This window comes from Opisthocomus hoazin, chromosome 4 (assembly GCF_030867145.1).
Source record: "Opisthocomus hoazin isolate bOpiHoa1 chromosome 4, bOpiHoa1.hap1, whole genome shotgun sequence".
Taxonomy (NCBI): Eukaryota; Metazoa; Chordata; class Aves; order Opisthocomiformes; family Opisthocomidae; genus Opisthocomus; species Opisthocomus hoazin.
Genome location: NC_134417.1, coordinates 34247895 through 34269904, shown reverse-complemented (window position 1 = coordinate 34269904; position 22010 = coordinate 34247895). Strand labels below are relative to the sequence as shown.

The window sequence follows — 22010 nt, the reverse complement described above, 5'->3', positions numbered from 1 at the left end:
CACAATGTCCTTCTTGGAGTGAGGGGTCCAAAACTGAACACAGCACTCGAGGTGCGGCCTCACCAGTGCCGAGTACAGGGGCATGAGCACCTCCCTACTCCTGCTGGCCACACCATTCCTGATGGAAGCCAGGATGCCGTTGGCCTTCTTGGCCACCTGGGCACACTGCTGGCTCATGTTCAGCCGGCTGTCGACCAACATCCCAAGATCTTTTTCCACCGGGCAGCTTTCCAGCCACTCCTCCCCAAGCCTGTAGAATTGCATGGGGTTGTTGTGACCCAAGTGCAGGACCCAGCACTTGGCCTTGTTGAACCTCATACAGCTGGCCTTGACCCATCGATCCAGTCTGTCCAGATCCCTCTGCAGAGCCTTCCTACCCTCCAGCAGATCAACACTATGACATTTAGGGCAAAATCTGTAATGAGTACTTCAATCTGCTGCTCACTTCGATTCTTAAGTTCTACCCTTGTTCTGCTTTGACCAAAATAATGGCAGCCTGGCTCCCAAGATCTTAAAACACAGGCCCTTGCTCCATGCCGTAGCCCTGCTGCTGGGGAGAGGTCCTGTGCTGCCCCGGTGCGCTGCTTGGGTGGTGGGACGCAAGCCCGGGGCACTGTTCCCATCCGGCTCCAGGCTTCTGACCAAATGTGCCGTGCGGCTGCGGTCGAAGCAGGGGCAGGAGGGAGGGGAGGAATCGATCCTTCTGGTTTGTGGTATAAACAGTAATGCTTAAAACCATTTATCTTCCCGTGTCAAAATTCCATCATTAAATAGTGTGGTAGGGAACTTTAAAGTCATTGGACTTGTCCTTTAATTCAGTGCAAAGCAATTGCCCTTTACTCTTGCCCGTGCTTTTGTGCTGGTATGAATTTTGTTGCCTTCCTTAACAAACTCTCAGAGGTTTGTGAAGGAAACTTATTTATTTTGTTAAATGTCAAAATACTGATTCATGAACTAATGTTCTTCTGTATTTCTGTGCTTCAGTTTCTATTGCTGTGTAAGTAATTTTATTTTTCATTACATGAGACTGGAAATTTTAGGAGACCTGCATTATAAATGACTTGATTCACTCACAAGCATTTTTTCAGCCTTAAAGTTCCCCTTCTGAGGGTAGAGTTGATGTAGTCTCCACATGTGAGCCAATCTGGCCAAATCAGTTTTCTGCTTGTACCAAAACTGTGTGGTGTGGCTGAGCGCTGAACGTGCTGCCAGTCAGGGGTGGACTGACACTTGTTAGATGCAGAAGCTGAGGGGGTTGCCTCTTCCAGCGGAGCCTGGGTGCTGGTGGTTGGGACGGTTGGCTGAGCTGGATGGGGCAGGTTACCTATCTTCTGCTGGGGTGGGTGTCTCAGAGATGGAAGCGAGTCATTCAACTGACGTAGTTCACCCATCTGTTGAAACAGCTAAAGCAAAGGGCAGTACATGAACTACTGAAGTAGCTGAAAAATCAAAAGCCAGTTCTCTTTGTTCTGATTTACAGAACTCCATACAACAGCTAGGGATTTGTTTGAAACTTTTTTCTACATCAGAAAGGCAAAGATTCTGATTTTGTTTTTCTGCCATCTTAGGTGCTAATACCAAGTTAATCTTCTTTGTACTGATTAAAAGAGAAGTGCTCAAATGGATTACAGAGATTACATTTTTTAAAAAAAAGATGATTTTGTTACTTTTTTCTGGTAAATGGTAATATGTGATAATTCGAAGGCACTTATTCATGTACCCTAATTTATTTTCTTTTTCAAAATATCAGGTTATCAGCATTTCTATTACAGAACTGAAAGTTTATCTCTTATCTACTTCTTACAGAGCTTTCATAAAAATATTTCTCTTCAGCGCTACATTTTCACGTCACCAGAACCACTCCAGATCTGTCAGGGCAAGCTTTTTTGTTGGTTTGTAGTATCCCTGAGATGAGTGGTGGCCCGTGGTTAGGCATTGCCGTTACCTGATTTTGTCCTAGCTGTGTTGAAGTCTTTATTTTCTGATGTCAGGGTGTGTGTGTGCGTGCGTGCATTGTATTTGTTTGTTTATGGGTTTTCTTGTGGTTTGGGGGTGGGCTTTTTGTTTGTTTCGTTTCTTGTTGGCTTTGTTGGGGTTTTTTAACTGAAATGTGGGGTCGTAGCCACACTCATTCCACATGGACAAAGCCAACAAGGCTGTGTTATTCCCCAAAAGAAAAAGAAAGGGCACGTTGCCCCTTAATATGCAGGAATAAAGAACAGCATGAAGTGAATCTGTTTTCTTGTGTTTCAGAGAAGTGCGATGAACCTCTGGTCTCAGCATTACCCCACTCCTCCTTCAGCAGTTCCTCGTCCATGACAAGCAGCTACGTGCCAGGGTACGCCAAGTTAAACAAGAGAGGAGGTAAGGGGGGCTTCTCTACCTCAGCGTTCCGACATTTCAAGAATCACAGAATCACAGAATGGTCGGGGTTGGAAGGGACCTCTGTGGGTCATCTAGTCCGACCCCCATGAGTGATCTTTTTGATATGAAAATGCTTTTTATGTAAAATAGTATTGCTGATGTATGTTTTTAACAAAGCTTTAGCTGTCTGACAGACTGGTTTTGTAAACAGAATGAGTTTCTGTTTCCTTGTATGTGACAGTAATTGCACTCTGTTGCACCACAGGGAGAAATGCTCTGCTAATAACGTGTAGCAGCGTGGGCCAGATGCCTCGTGTCGGTGGAGTCACGCAGTACAGGTGCATGACTGACTTCAGTTAAAAGGGCATGCCTTTGCTCCTCAGGTAAATGAGCATTTGCAGCTCATGGTCACTGGAGCAAAACTAGACAGCTTGGGCGGGCTTTGTTGATGTGACTTGTTGCCCACCTTCGCAATGACTGCTGTCACTCAACTTTTGCTAGCACCACAGGGGCTTTGCCTTTTGCCTGTAGTTCTGTAATGCAGCGAGCTGTTGTTCACAAGTAAGAAAGCCACCTCAGTCTGGTGGTTGGAGGAATAGGTGCGTAAGTTTGGTGATCTGCCTGGTCTAACTATATCCTTAGGGCTAGCCAAGTTTACTTCACGTTCTCATCACAAGTCTTTGCCTTCACCCACAGGAATTTTCGTAGCTTTCCTTGATATCTCTAGATGCCTGTAGATGTACCATTTTGATACTGATCGCTAAATTAACTTCACATGAAATTTTAGATTAGCAGAGAATTAGTATTCTGAATACTGTTGATTTTATTTTTTTCCTAAATAGTATCAATCTAAAAGTCCAGAAATCTAAAATTTCACAGATTCTTGGGGAATTTGCTTATGCATCAATACCAGAATTTGATCTTCCCCCCCACATATATGTCAAGGGTATAATGAATTGACTTAGTGAACCTAGAATGAAGAAATACTTTCACTTTAGGGAGGAAGAAAAGGGACCAAGTGACTACAGTGCCTTGATCTTCTAAATCCTGAAGATCCGTAACGGGCACCAGACTTGTAGAATCATAGAATGGTTTGGGTTGGAAGGGACCTTAAAGATCATCTGGTTCCACCCCCCCTGCCTTGAGCAGGGACATCTTCCACCAGCCCAGGTTGCTCAGAGCTCCATCCAACCTGGCCTTGAACACTGCCAGGGAGGGGGCAGCCACAGCTTCTCTGGGCAGCCTGGGCCAGTGCCTCACCACCCTCATGGGGAAGAATTTCTTCCTAATATCTCATCTAAATCTGCCCTCTTTCAGTTTAGAGCCATTCCCCCTTGTCCTATCACTGCACACCCTTGTGAAAAGCCCCTCTCCATCCTTCCTGTCGGCCCCTTCGGGTCCTGGCAGGCTGCTCTAAGGTCACCCTGGAGCCTCCTCTTCTCCAGGCTGAACAGCCCCAACTCCCTCAGCCTGTCCTCGTAGGAGAGGTGCTCCAGCCCTCGGATCATCTTCGTGGCTGGCTTATTTGCACTGCTGCTTTATTTTTCCTGCTCCTGCAGGAATTACGTTGCTTCTGCCTAGATACCATATTCTGCCTCCTCAAAAAAACAAAAAAGCATTGAAACAAAAGTGACAATCTTTTGTCTTCGGGTGTTTGTAAACAAAATCTGAAATACTTTCAAATGGTAGAACACCCTTGAGGTTAAAAGCAGAATTTGTGGCATCAAATCTATAGCCTAGTCTGCCCATGTTCTCCACCAATTTTTTTATATTCCTGCTTGTGTAGTTTCTGAGTGAAAAAAAAAAAAAGAGCAAAGCCATGAACTTACTGTTAGCCTAATTGTAATCTTACTCAAAGAATAATTATTGGCCTGGCTATTATTACAAAAAAAGGAGAAAGAAAAGAAGAGATGCTGTTAGGGAGAGAAGTCTCAATGATAACACAGACTGTATATGTATACTTCCTTGTGTCTATCCCTTGCCCTGGTGTCACGCTCCTCCTGTCACAGCTCCCCCGAGTCTCATGGTGGATGGCTCTAGCTGGGGGGGGGGGGGGGCTAAGGTGCATTGTCAGTATCCCAGAGTCTTTACTGGGAGGAGGGCACGGATGTCAATGACAACACTGGTGTGGCAGGATCTGCTTGAAGTTAGCTTTGTGTGTTTTCAGGGAGTGGGGGAAGTGGGGGGGGTGGGGAGGGGCAAGCTGGAGCCATGGACAGCCCTGGGGCACGTGGTGTCCTGGCCGCTGGGGCACCATCCCCTGTCCGCAAGCAGGGTGGGCAGTGCTGGTGGCACCAGCAGGTTCTGCCAGGTGTCTGGAGATCATTGCACAGGATGGGACCAGCCAGGTCTGATGCTGAGCCAGGAAGCTCAGCCCACAAGTGAGGAAGAAATGGGGCGGGTGTGGATACACCTAGAGCGTGGCTCAGGTAGGGCCTGAGGGGCTGAAATGAGGCAGGGGAGTGCGTCCCCAGGCGGACTGGACAGGGCAGTCATGGCCTCTTGGTACCCTCAGGGTGTGGACATTGATCTTTGTTTATTAGTCTGCAACCCCCAAAGTCTGAATTCTCTGTATGTGTGTGTTTTACTTGTGTAGTATTCTTGTTCTTTGATCTCTTTTTCGCTTGTTTTTGTTCTCTGCAATCAGCCTTAGCCAGCTCCCAAGGTTGCTGACTTCTAATGACTGGTAATTGAGTTGCCGAGTTGCTTATAGCCCTGCTCCCTCTGGTACCACCCTGTGCCTGTACTTTCAATATCTCTGCTATCATCCCATGATTGTAGTGCTCTACACTACATTTTTATTCTACAGTAATAGTTTTTCTCTGCAGAATATCTACTTTAGGTACAGAAATATATAAAAATTGTTATACCGAGAGTCACTAGCCCAGGCAATCACAAAGCTAAGTTAAAGGTAAAACAGATTAGGCGATGTTACCTGGTTGTTAGAGAATTGTTATTACAACTAAACGAGCTAAACAGAAGCCAAAGACCAGCTTAGAGAAAATACGACCGACAAGGTCTAGTCCTGCAGCCCTGCAGAGCTGATGCAAAGCCTGTGGCCTGCCAGTAGCATTGGCAACTGCTTTGCTTTTAGTCCTGCAGACTAGCAGATAACATTGTTCATTGCTTCAGAAACTTAGAAGATGACTTCTGGGTGAGAATAGATGCTGTTTTACGCTGGCTTTGGGATTTTACTTCAGTGTTGCCTTCATTTTGTTGCAAGCCTTTCAGTAATTCTCAGTCTTCCTACTGCAAGATGTCTGAATGTGGGTTTGGATACGCTGTTGAGTCCCTTAATTTGTGTTTCAACTGTTCATTGTCCAGATGAAAGAAGTTAAGGAACAGTTCAATTCGAAAACAATGCTCATCATTCCGGTTGAATTCTGCTGTATCTGACCACAGTTACGTTCATTTTTATCCTATTCCCTGTCCTAACATATAATGACTCTTTTGTCATTAGAATCACTTTAATAAAATAAAGCTTTGCATCAGCTTGGTGGGCAGGATCTTCAAACTGATTCTAGATGACTCTTTCTCATTTTAGTTTGCTAGACTTTGTAGTCTTTTTTAAGTGAAAGGCAAATCAGACATTTGGAATTTAATTTTTTTCTTTTCATTATATTTCCCCTCCGCTTTCTTACCTTTGTAATCACTACAGTTCAGTTTCTTTTAATGATGTTTCTTTAGCAGCATGGATCTACAGTGCTGTCATTAATCAATGATTTGCTTAATTTCCTCTATCAAAAGGTCATTTGGAATTTGGTTACATCCCCTTGCTTAAACAGCAACTTCCTTAAACTGTTGACACCCATCTCATCATACCTACCTATCCTAGTGCCTAGCATATGCACTTTTCAAAACTGAAGCTTCAATCTGTACGCTACCTGACTTTGCTTTCCTAATTCTAGTGCCAGTAAAAGTACTGCAGAGTTCAGGAGTGTGTTTAACATGGGAACTCAGCCTTCGCTGTGTTTACGCTGCTGCTCCTACAAATGATGGAAAATGGCTCAGTTTTAGTGCTGAGCTCTTTTACAACATTGTGGAATTACAGATATTGCTAATCAAATCAGTAATAAGGGAGTCCATTTTTTTTTCTCTCCGAAGAGTCATTATCAGCTAATGCGTTCCCAAATCAAATGTGCTATTTAAACCAGACTGTGCTCAAGTCATTAAATAGGCAGAACTCCCCCTCCTCTAGCCCCAGACCCTTCAAATTAAGGAAATATGCATTTGAAAATTCTGGTCTCCAACCTAATTATATTTTTCTTCCCCGTTTTCATGGCACTTCACTCTAGACTGGAAAACACTGTAGCAGAATAGTTAGTATATTTTGTTCTATTGATGAAGACACTGATTTACTGAACAGTCACATCGTGTTATTTAGAAGGTTGCAGGTGTGGCTCGTTGTTCTGGTTCAGTTTCCTGCTATAAATGTTGCAGTTGGATGGATGCACATCAAAAAGCTTTATATTTTAAGCAGTTTTTAGAACGCTTTGAAAGCAGAAACATCTGTGAATTTTTTTTCCTAAAGTTTGATATCAGTTTGTTTACAAATCCCCTAACTAGTCATCTAGGCAAACAGAACTAGAACTTCGTGGAATGGCATTGATCTGGAAACGGAGCCTCCAGCATGGATGTGTAGGGTATTTTGCTATGTACAGGAGAGTATTTTACATTTTCCACAGCTGTGTACTCGGACCCCTGTAAGCCTGCACTGACTTACGGATCAGTACATATGCTTATTTAAAAGGGAATGCAGATTTGATGGATAGACTGTAACTTGATCAGAAAAGTTAACGTCTCCAAATCTGTTTACTTGGTGCTTCATATTCTTCTGTGCTGCCCCTTGTTCCTGTTCTAATCCTTATTTCTTGGTAGGATAAGCAAAGAGAAATATCCTGAGCTCTTTTTTTGGGGGGGAAAAAAGTTATTTTTAATTAGAAGAAAAAATACTGGTAGGGTAAGCAAAGAGAAATATCCTGAGCTCTTTTTTTTTTGGGGAAAAAAAAAATGTTATTTTTAATTAGAAGAAAAAATACTGATCGTAGAAACAAATATGGAGTGGTTACCTGCAGGTCTTTCAGTCTCTTGAAAATTCGTACCAAAAGGTATTAAAATTTGAAGCCCCAATTTCCAGTGTCAGTAAGAGTCTTTGATTTATGTAATTATTGCAACTGTGAATCTGTGTTTCTGTAATCACAGAGCCAGAGGCCTGGGGGCACGATGCCAGTGTGCATTTTACACCAGCTCTCTCTTTTGCTGATCCCCAAGGCACCCCGACTGCCTTGTGGGCTGCCTTACCTCTGCTGCCTTCCTGGGCGCTTTCCATCATCGTGGCTGTGAAAAGCAAGCAAAATGCTTTCATTTTATTATCCTGGGAAGACGTAGAGAACAAGAAGGCCCCAGAAAACGTAGTCAATTTTGTCTTTTTGTGAACAAAAGAAGGTGGTTCCTCTGCTATACTGCTGCTTAACAACAACAGATGCAGAGACGGGAATGATGCAACGAATTGCTTAGTGGAAGTAGGTTTGGGGAAGGTAGAGCGTGGAGACTCCTGACTTCTTTGGTTAAAGGCTCAGAAGCAAAAGCTTGGATTTAAAAAGCTAAACGGTGCTGAATTAGCAACTGTTCAGGCAAAGGTTGCTGTAGTCAGATTCTATCAAATTATCCTTTTGAAAGTAAGATATTTTTTTCATTTTAAACAGCTAAGTCTTCACTCAATATTCTATTGTAGTATTTTTTTGTATTTTTTTTAATTATACAAATTACTAGCGTGTTGTTCGGTGCCAGTGTAACAAAGGTATAGATTATTTTTGAAATGTCTGTAGCTTCTATGAGAAAAGAAAGCACTGCAAAAGAGGAGAAACGTACATGGCTCTTCTTTTTCTGTTCCTGTCATTATCCCTTTTATCTAAATAGATGCAAACATTGTTAAATCTTTGAATACTATAAAATCCTAAAACTTTTTACTTTGGATGCACTTCCTAAAAAATATTTAGAATATTTTCTCAGTTATCAGCTCACATCTAGATCTATGTAAACCAAACATTTCTTAGTGTATTAAATGATACAATGTAATATCTGGAGAAATATGGGAATGTGTTACCTTTGGAAAAAATATTTAATTTCCCTTTTCAAAACGAATTAGACAGGAGTCATTCACATTGGCACATAAATATATGCCATGAAGTTATTGGCAGCACTGTAACAAGTTTTAACTGGAATCCGGTTAGTAGACTAGTTAAAAAGACTTCAGAGTTGCTCCCGTTTTTGTCATACCTATTCTCCTGCAAAAGGAGTCCCTATCCCTGCCACCTTACTAACTAAAGTGGCATGGGAGGAAAGGAGAGTTTTCAATTAGCTCATTCTAGAGCTTTTTAAAAATCTATCTACAGTAGCTTTTGCATATGTGATGGCAAGGTTAGAAGGTCTAACATCTTATGACCTGCCATCAGTAGAATCAATGGACTGCATCACATCATAAGGAGGGTTCTTAGCACATGTTTGATATAATGCGTTATCAATCTTCCTTTTAATAGTTCCCAAGCTGTTGGACCTTACACTTCTCACTAGTACGAGAATTAATGCTGCCTATCATCCACCTCATACCATTTTAATTTAGGGAAGAAGTTCTACATTATTTCAACATAATATAATGTTATAGAATATAATTGGAAGCTGCTTGAAACTGAGCAGAGTCTCAGAACTTCAGAAATAATCCCAGCAGACAGCGAAAGTATGAAGGTCATAATGAATCTTTGGATGTATGGAAATTATTTTTTGTGCAGTGGAATAAAGAAGAAGAAATTAGGCATCCAGGGCTCTCTTTCAAGTCCAGTGTTAGCAGAGAATCTGAAGTTGCCAACAAAATTGATAATGGAATATGAGGGGAAGTTTCTGCAGGACAATTGCTGTTTGAAAAACAGTCCTTGCATCACCGCTGTGTAACTCCTGTCTAGGCTTTCATGTCGCTTTTTCATTCGGGTGCTGACCTTGACCTGTTGTCGGTATTATTGACGTGTCTCTAAAACAAGCCTCAGAAATTGAAAGTGCTGGCATAGGTGTAATTGAGGCAGTATGTGTTTTCTCAGTGAAGTTTTAAATTTTGGCGTCTGTGTGGAAGGTGCAAGAACTTTTCTATAGTGGGATGCAATTCTTTTATTCCCCAGATCTTTCTCAGTAAGTCAGGCAGATCTGTTCTGCCTAGGCTCTCTTCAGCATGGCTGCTAAAACATCAAATACCCTGACCAATAACACTACTTCTCCAGTTCCTTATTAGGTTTCGATAATGGGGTGCGAGAAGGATTTTGTGTCGTTTTCCTTTTCACAAAGTGAATGTTAAAGGGATGGTGAGTATCAGCCTGCATTCTGTGAGCTGGTTGGATTTTCCCTTCACAGGACTTGCCAGGAGTTCACTTTGGGTGTGAATCTCAAAGTAAGGAGGTGCTCGCTCTGTGTTAACATTGTCCAAATAGCAACAATATTAGGGATATATGTCCAATAGTAGGGAGCTAATGCGTAGTAATTAGCACATCGTAGATCGTCACCTGAAATACTGCAATCTCCTTATGTTGACAGGTCCTTTGGGCACCCTAAGAATGCCCGTATGCAATTTATCTCATTGTATTTTGATTAAAACTCTCTTAAAGGAAAGTTATTATAGAGTCACCAGTGGTTGGTAAATTTGCTGCCCAGGTTACTGGGAACACTCTTTTCGAAGTAGGTAAGCACTTAAGAGTAATGGATAGAGTAGCATAAAAGAATGGAAGCAACCATGAGAAAAAGAGTGATACCATCCACTTAGCTTTTGTTTGTCTATAAGAGAGCTCTTGCTGAGTAAGAAATGATAAATATTTAAAACATAGTTGCCTTTAAATAAATAAATAAGCAACAATTCCCTTTCTGTAAACATATGTTTCAGCTAAACACACATTATACAGTCCAGTACATTTTATTTGCTGAAACTATGCCATGTAATACATAGATCAAATTAGGTAATCAGAAGTCAGGGCAAATTAAATGTTATTAACTATTAAGCAATTACTTTTCCATTTCAAAAATGTGGAAAATGAGTTATTAATAACTGAAAAAATTATCCTCTAATGTTTCATTTATTAATGCAACCTTAAAAACATGTTTGCACTGGACGCAGTGTTGCACACGGTATAAATAACTGTTTCTGGAATGTTTTAGAGAGACTACAAGTAACTGGTGGTTTGTTTGGGTTTTTTTTTTGTTTTTTGTTTTTCTTGGTTTTGTTCAGTTCAAAACGTAGCTCCTTTAGGAGCTCCTTTATCTGTGAGGGTAAAAAAACCTTCCATTTTATTAGTAACATGAGCTTTTGGTATTATTCCTAATAAGATTTTTGTATAACACTAACTTCAGTCCCTGGGTTTTTTCTTCTTTTAAAATCCATACATAATTTAGGCTCAGCTCACAATTTGCAAGTTCTTTTGGAACTAAAAAGTCATGTAGGAGAGGCATTTGTCCCCTTGCGGTTATTATTTCATGGTCAAGTATTATTGCTGGATTAATGCAATTTTCTGTATGTCTTTATATGCCTCCTGTCCTACCACATCATCAATTTTGCTTATTCCTCACCTTCAAAATAGATCGCCAGGCACCCCGCTTTGATTTGTAATGCAACTGGCTTCAGCTCCATGAATGCCTGTATCTCAGTTTTGAAGACAGTTGTGATTGCCACTCCGTTGACCTTAGCACTTTCTGTGCTTAAATGATCTGACCCCAGTGAAACATTTTTCATAAATATATACATTTTCTAGAAGGAATTCTTAAAAATACAAATAAAAATGTTTACGCTGGCTCATTCCTCTGAAAGCACAGGCTCTTTCAGTCCCCGGAGCAGGAGTGAAAAACATGCATTGCGAGAAGACAGCGAATTTATACCAGTGTACATCCAGGTCAGACCGACGTGCTGAAGAAGGAATTTTAAAAAGGAACAACATCACCCTCTTCATTCAAAACACAATTCAAGAAACAAAGTCTGTGGAAAGTGAAGCTCAAATAATTGGATAAAAATAAAGCATCATTAGCTTATGTTAATTTACATAGCCCAATGAATACAGAAAGCATGACCGTTTTTTCCAGTTCATAACTAATTTGTTAATTAAAGTGCTCAGAATACCTAATTGGCTTATTTAATACATGTCTAGATGGGGAGGAGGAAAAAAAAAAATCTACTGAACTTTCTCTTCAGCTTTGTGTGTGAAACTTTTGCTACAGTGATAGTTTGCAGAGGCCGCAGTTCCGAGCCCCGCTGGAGACAGGAGGCGAACGGGCAGCTGTCCAGGGCCACGGACAGCCGGGGCCAGCAGATCCGCCCTGGCTCTGCCGAGCAGCTGGCTGTGTTCAGGCAAAACTCAAATTAGTTCATGAATTGTTTGTGAAGCTGCTGAAGGCCTGACTCTGGCAGGAAAGTGGCTGTGCTGGTGGCCGAAAGTAGGCGGCTTCACAGACAGCCGGACTGGTCTGTGTGTCACAGGTACACTTCTCCCACACCTGCAGGGACTGGTGCAGCTCTGGCTGTTTGTCCCCAGAGCAGCCAAATTCAGCACTCTCAACGATCCTAAAAGCCCAGAGTTTAATTTGAAGGTTTCTTAAGCATCACTGGGGCATTAACCTGTAAGTAGTTAAGAAATTTGTTTAGGTGTTCTTGTTGGCTTCATACCGATGTTATCTCAAAAAGGCAGGCCTGATTAGCTCTCCAGCTCCACACAGAGTACTTATATGCTTATTTGCATTTGAGCAGGAGCTAATGGTCTCAAACATGGAGTGGCTGGCATGTTTATACTTGAGCTTTATAGACAATATAGTATATCTGATCTTTTGTTTGCAGTCAGCTGCTTCAGATTTCACACAGATGAGTCATACACAGAATATATGTTAAGTTCTCACACTTTTTCTAAATGTCATTAAACTTGTATTGCATTTATTTGGTATGTGTTTCAGAAGCGTTCATCAAGTTTACATTCACAGAAGTATTGCCTGTACGTGGAGGTGTTAGTATTAATCAGATGATGTATAGGTGTTACTGCAAGAATAGTATTGCCAATGGCAGGTTCTTGCCTACATAAAAACAGTTTTTCACAGAAGGACAGCCATCCTTGTAAATCAGGCACAAAATTACAGAATCAATCCATTTAAAGATTGCAGACATTATCTCTAGTGTCTGATTTCAATTCTTAAAACAGGGAGTGGAGTTTTATCCCATTTAAGAAGCTGGCACACTTTATAATTAAATTTTCAAGTTAATGTAAAGGGTGATACTTTGGCTGAAAAGCACACGGTAATGACACACTGAAGTTCTGCTAGATGCCTGCTCAACCCAGTGCCTCACAAGGAGCTTGCCTACACCAGAGCTGACGCATTTATCAAATTAGAAAATTTCATACTTCCTTGGACAGTGGAGTTACTGCGTTTGCAAGAGCAATGGGAACATGTGGGACTGAAAAATCCTCAGCATAGGAAAACTGGCCAACCTGTTTTGACAGGTCCAGTGCGTTAAGGAGTAGCAGAGGCTGATAGGTCAGATATCCTAGGCTAGGTTATAGCTACAGAGACGGCAGGCCAAGGTATAGAGTGGTGTGAGACTGGTCAGGAGCTGAGGCAAAGAAGCAGTGAGTGTACAGCAAAGGCCCGGTCAGCTGCTTTCCGAGGTGGGTGCCCCTTGTGAGACAGTACGAGTGTTTCGTCCTCCCCTGTGCACAAAACGTGGGTTTTCCTTCCATAGATGGGTGCAGTGCAACTGGCAAATAGTGCTCTGGCTGTGCTCAAAGAAGCTGCCTTTCCCAAAGAAGTCATAAACAAGTATACATGCTGGTGGAAATGGGAGCTATTTGGCTGCCATTATAACCTCCTAGTACAGTAATAAGCTGAAAGAGAGAAAAGAAATAATGTGATAAAATGAGGCTATTCGCTGCAGGATGGGAGAGTGCAGCTATTATTCATGTTTCAGCCTTCACAATTAGACGTAGATTATTCAGGAGTAAATCTGAGCTACACAGTAAGAGACAGAACATTAATACTCATTTTCCTGTATCTGATTATTATGAAAGTCACAATAAATATTTCTCTATCTGGAAGAGTCTGACTTGGCATCTGATCCCATGTCACAGATTTGCTGTTGTTTTCACTTTGTCTCATTTTCTTTGATGAAACTGTTTTTTAACCCGTTTGTGTGTAGGAATCACTTCAATATTGATAAAAATGACACAGGTGCATTTGAAGGAAAAAAAGGAGCATCAGCTTACACTGAGCAAAAGCACGCACTTTAGAAAACTTCAGCTTTATGCAAGCCTTGTATAGCCAGTTATAGGTGAAAAGGGAAGAGGTGAATGATAGACTGTTGTATAGATCCCACTCAAAGCGCTCCGAGCGAAAGTCCTTCCCTTGAGTAAGAGAGAATAATTTTCTGTTATTAGGTTATCATGGTAGCTGAGATTGGAGTCAGCTTTGTGCAGAATGGCAGATGACTAGAACGCTGCAGGGTGAGAAACTGTTGGTGTAATTAAGAAGCAAAGGTTTACTTATGCTGACCCAGATACAAAAAAAAAAAAAGGCTGTTACACTTTCTGTGTTCTTCTCTGTGTGGAGATGTGGTGTGTGAAGAACAGCTAAGGACCAAGCAACCCACAGAAGAAACGGCAACAGTAGTTAACCCTTTGCTGCCGCTATCTGCCCAGCTTTGCTGCCTTGGAGGGGATCCATTTGTTTAGCTGTGATGGATTGCTCACATAGGAGAATATTGCTCTGTACTGGGTGTCTTTGGCAGTTTGTCAGCCAGCTAAGAAATAATTATTGATAATGAACTGTCGTCTCTTCAGAGCCCTGAACTTTTCTGACTGCTTCTAGGACAGATTTATATTTCTTTTTAGGATAGACTTACATTCTTTGAGACAAAATGAGTTTGAATGGTCAATTTTCCAAGTCACTCGGTGTTAGGTAAATTGTTTCTGCTGAGATTCATGGGGCTGTGTATTTGATAAGCAGTGGGAAAAAATATGAAACCTGGAAAAGCTGCTTTTTGAAAAGTTGTATTTTAGATGTCTTTGCTTTTCAGTATTGACTGCCATCAAATTTAGCATTCCTGCTGGGCTTTTAGGCACTTTACTCCCAGTGAACTAAGAACTCTACTTTGATTAAGAAAGTTGTCAGAGATGAGCTGATGTTTGTAAGGATCAGAGGGTCTTATGGTATGTAAAAATAGGCACTTGACCATGTCTATTAACTACGTAATATTTATAGATCCAGAATGAGTAGCCGTAAGTTATCTTACAGCCATCCCTGGCTTCTTAGGTGTTGCTACTATAGACCAGGTGGTACAAAGATGAGCTGGCTTTGAGGGAAGCATCAGGTGACATTGGGCAAGGTTGTAAAAAAGAAGTAAACAAGGTTGTTGCTGAGAAAAACAGGGTATTGTGCTTTTGCTGGGAAGGAAATACTGTTGGGTGTAGCATAGTCCTGCACTGAGAGGGCTTTAGCTGGCGTTCTGCCAAATGTAAAATGTATAGAAATTGGGAGTTTCCTTTAATACACAAGCCAAGCTGTTTTCAGTATATACTGAGACTGTACATGAACTGCTTTGCTTTCTTCAGTACCAAGAAGTTGTCTGTTCTCTGTGGTGAGGAAAGAATCTGCAACAAAAGACAGGGCTGGGATGCTTTGATCTGCTGACTTTAGCAACTGGTCAGCAGGATCCCCCACAACACGTTTTGAACACATAGAGATGGTTGTTGCTTGTATGTGTTGGTTTCCAGGTGGGGTTTTTGTTGTGGTGTAGTTTTTTTGTTTTCCAGTTGTGATTAACCAGTTGCTAAATTAGGCCAAAATGGTGCTCATTTATCAGGAAGAAAAAGTTGCATGTCAAGCTTTAAAAATAAGAGTTATTGAGAGACTAGAGAAGTTACTAATTATCAGCCAAACTATTGTGAGCAATCTCTCAAACTAGTTTCCAGGCAAAACCAAATTCTACATATTATATGCAGAATTTATGTTCTTAAACATACTGGTGATGATGCTTTAGCTCATTTCTTCTACTGAAATCTTAACTCATGTGAAATGCAGCGAAGGCTGCAACCAGCAGGCTCACCAGCCATGGCTGTTTGATGAGCTGCCTCCAAAACCGTCTGTAAAGGAACACTGTGGCTGGGTATCAAAGAAGAGATACCAGAAACCGAGTAGGAATTGGCAGTGAATTATTTTAAACATTCCAGTTCTCGGGTTTCCACTAGACTTTAGTTAAAGGAATTAGACTGATCCCTTCACAGAGAGTGTTCTTTACGCAGCTGTCTGCTCTGAGGCTGGAGCACCTTGCTGGAAATACGTGGCATTGGCTGCCCTTTGAGAGAAGCTGCTAGCTTACCAGCTCGCCAGGTGTGAGACGGCAATGCCTGTGCTCTTGTCTTCTTCTCGTACAGCTGGTCCCTCCATGAGACTGGAGTCACAGTGACAGGGTTTGCTGGGGAAGTCTACAGGCTTATCCAATTTTATGGATGGTTGCAGCACTTTCAGCCTCTCAGACTCTACTACAAAGGCAAGGGAGTTTAAAGGAACAGGGGAAGTTAACTGCAAGTAAGAAAGAAGACAGGAGAGACCCCCCTAAGCCAGCTGATTCACCCTACTGGCATAGATCCAGAGGTTACTGAAAAACAGAGTTGTGACTGTGAAGTAAAAACTACAATCAAGCTCCAAAGTGAATATAGATAGGGAAACAAACGTAAATAAAGCCTTTGGTTTGACGAGAGCGTTGGAGTTACCAAAATCATGAAGGCATATCATTTTCAGTCACCCCAAACCAGGGTGACTTCTCCCTTCCTCTCCGTCTTCTGTTCCCTGGAAACAGAAGTGTTCTCGTTTTAGGGTCTTAGTCACTGGCAAGCTTTTCTGTTTGGTGTTCAGAAGGCTGCATGCATTTTTCAGTTGACTGTGTAACTGCTGAGATACATTGTCTGCATAGTCCAACATGAGTCATGAAACACAGCTAAAAGCTTAGCTAGAGAAAGGCTCGTAATGATTTCAGAAACTTACCGTTCATTACTTTGCAAGCAAGGAAATTGAAGGCTGTAATCATGGCTTTTGTCTTTAAAAAGGTCTAAAGATTACAGCTAAAGAACAGGATGCTGCTGTTCGGAGTAATGATCAGCATTGTGAGATTTCAGCTTTCTGTCAAGGTGCTATCATCTATTACAGAAAGTAATTTAATTATGCACTTTATTATCTGTAATAAATGTAAATTGACTGGTTTACTTCCAAAATTTCCAATTAAATATAGGTGTTATTTATCCATAATACCGGAAGTTCATAGTTAGCATTTTGCAGGAGTTCTTTGCCCAGCAGAGATGGTACTGTTAACTGGCCCAGGCTGCCCAGGGAGGTTGTGGAGTCTCCTTTTCTGGAGATATTCAAGACCCGCCTGGACAAGGTCCTGTGCAGCCTGCTCAGGGTGACCCTGCTTCGGCAGGGGGGTTGGACCAGATGACCCACAGAGGTCCCTTCCAACCCCGAACATTCTGTGATTCTGTGAAACTGGTCTCCTGCATCCTCCTTGTGGATTAGACAAAGGCTCCTGATGTAATCTCGTGATGTGGAATACTGTGAAACCGCATGAATGGCGTGATAGTGTCTCAACAGAAGCCGATAGCCTGATTTGAAATGCAATACTGGAAATCTAATATGGGCTGCTATTATGGGTGATTTTAAACTGTCAGCAGTACCAGCCACACAAAATTTTTGAATGCATTGAATGTGGGGTCTATAAAAACTTAATTCAAAAGATTATGCCTAGAGTTATTTTTGATATTGATCAATAGCAGCAGTATCGGTTAGTACGTATTGTCAGAGTTTTAAATAAGGAGTATATTCAACTTTCTGACAAATTGTATTTAAAACGTGCTTCCCCTTCCTGCTGCCTGCAGAGAAAAACTAAGGACTTCAAAGGCGTAGAAACTTGCAGCTATTTTGGCAAATTTAATGGGAATGAGCTAAATTGTAAGAGGTAACATGAAAGTAGAAAGAGGAGAAAAGAGATTTGCAAATGTACATAAAAAAATGGGGCCCCTAAATTCTGTTATTCCATTATTAATTCCAGGCAAGTTTAGCACATAAATCCCTTTCTGTTTTTAATACATAGTGGAGGGAGTGTCAGTCTTTTTTCTTTATCATTTATATAGAAAACTTAAGGTAGGAATAACATGAATTCAGATCTGGTGAAAAAAAGCTACATTGACCTGCAGTGGCTACAGAGCTAATTCAGTAAACTGCTTCCAGCAAATTAGGGCACACTTCAAAGAGCGGTTGTCATCTGAATGCCACTGTCTGGTTCAGACTGAAGGTATATGCTGCACTTTCTCCTCTGGGTAGTGCTAGTGAAGCAGAATTATGTGAAAAACAGAACCATTTGTTTTTGTTCCTAAAGGGACCCTCAGGCCAGAGAGTTCGTAAATGTCTTTCCTGGGTTTTATTAACCTAATGTACCATGTCCACATTTGATTTCTTTTTATTCCCAGAGGGATTATATTGTTCTTTTTAACTGTATGTGTTTGGAAGTATAGAATATGCTTCTAGAATATAGAATTGAGCATCAAACTTTTCTTTGCCAAGTAGGTGGATGAATCCATGAAATGAGGTTTACCAATTTATCTAAGCATTTCTTGGAAAGAAGAGCTCACATCACATGTAAGAGGAACACTTGAAATGATAAAACTAGCCTCTGATAACAGTTATCCCCTTACAAAAAGGAGGATTTTTTCATGCAACTTTTCAGTCTCTTTATTGATGGCTTAGCACAGTCAATTAAAATCACTGGAAGTGTCCAGAAACTCAGTTTAATAGCACAATAAAGTCTGCATATTGGGGGGATGGGGGGTGGAGAGTGTGGGTTGGAAGTGTGTAAAGAAGCTTGCAAGTTATAAGTACAAAAAGGTGATGCTCCTCTCAGGAGGAGGAGCTCAAGGACATCAGCTTTATCACCAAGTTTGTTCCCATGGAAAGGATCCTTTCATATGGGAGAAGACTGGTCTGAAGGCACTCTTTACGTCTGATGCCGTGTGGTATTTTACCTCTGTTGAAAAAGATATGTTAAATCTATTTCAGCACTGGTACCCTCTGTGCCACAGCTATTTCCATGACCTGAGGTTCTAGAAAGAGATATTCATGGCTAATAAGAAAAGGCATTACATCACCAAGAGAGGGATCACTAAGAAGAGTTTTAATCAGTTTTAGGACAGTAAAAAGCTGGTGGCTGTGACAGAGGCGTCGTTCAGTTTGTGGCAGTGTCCAGTGACTGCGGTGGTAGTCAGACACAGTGTGCTGGCAGACTTCACAGCTTGATCCAAAATTTGCTAGCAGAAAGATGCCCTTTGGCAGAGTTTGGATCAGCCCTTTTGTTGGCATCATTATCGTTGCCTTTTTATCCTAGGCAGGCATTAAGCAAGCGTATGCTGGAAGTCATTAGCCTGATTGAAAAATATGTAATAAGCATTGCTGTGTTTCTGCAGCACTGAAACGTGTGTGGAGGCTCTGCAGTTGCTTGACTCCTGAGGCTTGTCGCTTCAGAAACTCAGCTTCAGTGTTGAAGAAGCTTGTCACTGCAGATCTGGCGTGACAGGGTGTAACACGGTGTGTTCGGACTGGCGTGTGATCCTTCAGCTGGTGACTGTAGCTCCAGGGGTGTTCACATGGCACAAGCCACTGTTGTAGATCACTTTCCGTGGTGCTTGGCAGCGCACAGCCTTAGAAAATGAATTTGTCAGGCAAAATTGTACAAAGGTTGAGAAGAATCAGTGGCAACTAAAACGATTTCAGTTACTGTGCATTTAGGGCTTTTTAGAAGAGCAAGGAGTGTAATGCTCTTACTGAGTTGTTGACTGTGATCCAAACATGCATTGTACAGGGAGAGATGTAACAGAGAATTTCAAGTTTGTAAATAAAGATGGGTAGAAAGCCTATCCCCTGAGGAATCTTGTCTCCAAAATGCTTTCCTCGTGTTCTTTCACCCACTAAGAATGAAGTATGAAACTCTTTTCTGTTTCCCCTGATCTTTGATGAAGAATATTAAATGACAAATGTCTTGTCTTTCAGATTCCTGAGTGAGTTTGTAGATCCAGCACTTGATCTTGCACGTTGCTGAGCTTGGTATCCAGTTCCACAATATGCACTTGCGTCTCTTCTGAGGTCGTGGTGCAGATAGCGACACTACTTCAGCTGTAACCACAGTATTCAGAATTTTTGACCTTGTAGCAAAATATTGGAAAAGGTAGCAGAATGGGATTTTGTCTGTTATAAGGCGAGCTTAATCTGCACTTACTTCTGTGACCATAGTACTCCTCCAATGATGCTAGCAAATGACTGTTGGAGGAAGATGAAATGTATACTACTCCCAATTCACTGAGTCCGTTGTGAAACTATTGGTATCACTTGTGTGATAAATTTATACTTTGCATTTGGTGTATTAGGATCTCATTATTTTCCAAATCTGTGGCGTTAATGCATAACTTCCTTTACAAAGCAAGAGTTTCATAGTTAATATCTAATTTTCCGCTCTTCTTATGCCCTTTCCTATTTTTTCTTCCAGAATGAGTTCCAGAAATACACTGTATGTTTATCATTCTCCGTTTTTTTCTTCTGGCTTTGTTTGGGCAACTCTATGCCTCAAAAATACCTAGTCAGAAAAAAGGTGGAGGTTTTTGACCTTGAGATATAGGGTAGGAAATCATGAGAATTAAAGAACCCCACTTCCAGGAGAGTAAGCTTTCCCAGTACCAAGAATTTTATTTAAATAGACAGTCAAGTGATATAATGAGTAAGTGAAGGTCAATATCACATGGCAAGTTAATGTGTTACCCTGATATGTGAATGATAGTTGCTGGTGATGGTTATACGATATGGAATGAAAAAAAAAAAAAAAAATATAAAATAGGAAAGGTAAATATGTAAAATCAGGATTAAAGAATATTTTGAATAAATTTAATAATGAATTGTCTGTGAGAGCAGAAATGTCACCCGTCTTACCAAGTTTAGCAACAGAATCTCAGGAAAGGTTTGAGCATCTGCAGATGGGAGGTTTGAGTGAATAGTGATTTGAGGAGAGGAGGAAAGCATTTAGGGAGTAAGGCCCTTCTTTTATTATCTTAATAATGTGAAATACTTTAACCTGTATAGAACAGTCAGATCATACAATCTTACCTGAATGTAAGCAAAAAATTATATTTGGTGGCTACTTTGCACTCAAGATACTCCATCATCTTTTTGCCGGTGGGAAGTCCTGTGTTGTATCGTTCATACTCTGCTGTCTGCTTAGCTAATTAAAATTAGGCTGATCTGGTGGTGTTGTTTGTATTTGCCAAGCTACTCTTCTAATAATAAACTACTCTTACAATAATAGAATAATGCTGATTGAAAGGAACTTCAGGAGTTCTCCAGTCCAGCCACTTCCTCAAAGCAGGGTTCAGCTCTGAGATCAGCCCAGGTTGCTCACGGCTTTAGCCAACTGGATCTGGAAAACTTCCAAGGACAGAGACTGCAGCCTTGCTGGGCAACTTGTTCCACTGCCCGACTGTCCTCACGGTGGAAAACAAATGATTTCCAGTTGTAACCTCTGTCAGTTCAGTTTGTATCCATGGTCTGTCATCCTCCTGCCACGCGCTGCAGCGAAGAGCCTGGCCCCATCTCTTTGGTGACCACCCTGTAGGTACTGGGGGCTGCTGTAAGATGCCCCTAAAGCCGTGTCTCCTCCAGGCTGAACAAGCTCTGGTCCCTCAGCCTCTCCTTGCAGGACGAGTACTCCAGCCCCCTGACTATCTGTTTGGTTCTCCACTGAATTTAAGATAGCAGAGGAAAATGACAACCCACAGCTGAACGAGAAAGTGGTGTGTCATGCTGGAAAGCAAAAGCTGCAAGAAGAAGAGAGACCTCAGGAACAGAGAAACAGGGCACCGGGACACCGCTCTCAAGTGCATGCACGCACACGCGCGCAGCCTGAGAAACTAGAGCTCTGCCTGGGGTTGAGACCTTGTGTATCGGCATCCAGGGAGAAGCCAGTGAGGGGTGACATCAGGGTAGGAATGTGTTACAAACCACAAAATCAGGATGAGAAAGTGGACACCGTTTTCTTTGAACAAATTCAGAACAACCTCTAGATCGGATGCCTTTGTTCTCGTTCAGGACTTGAGTCTGTCTGACACCTCCTGCAAGGGCGGTGCAGTGGGATGCCATCAACCCAGGTTGCTGGAGGGCGTGAGGGAGAACTGCATGATACAGGCACTGGACGTGGTGCCTGCAGCGGGGTGTAAGGAGACGTAAACCAGAAGCAATGTCAGGGAATCTCACTGTTCCAGATTTCAGCCCTCTGCCTTGTGTAAATCCTGTAGGCAGATTTTAAAGGAATAAAAAAAGTTGTTGTTCAAATAGTATTTTAATGAAATCTCTTGTAACAGGCATTGTTGTTAGGCAGAGGTGCTTGAATGTCTTTACAGAAGTTAGAGATTTAACTGAAATCCAGGATAAAACTTCAGTTATAAACTTTACTGCCTTTATTTTACTTTAAAAAAAATTAACAGAATGTTACTAACATTTTTATTTTTTTGTTATTAATACTCTCCCAGTCATCAATTGCCATATCTTTCTAACAG

The 22010-nt window shown here is 41.6% G+C and overlaps 1 protein-coding gene across 1 annotated transcript in view; it reads left to right on the top strand.

Moving 5' to 3' along the window:
- Positions 1–22010, top strand: part of CNTNAP2 (contactin associated protein 2) — a 1116355-nt gene that overhangs the window by 323009 nt on the left and 771336 nt on the right. The window contains exon 2 of the mRNA XM_075418555.1: positions 2254–2364. Within this exon, the coding sequence (XP_075274670.1) occupies positions 2254–2364 (111 nt within the window). The remainder of the gene's footprint in view (positions 1–2253; positions 2365–22010) is intronic.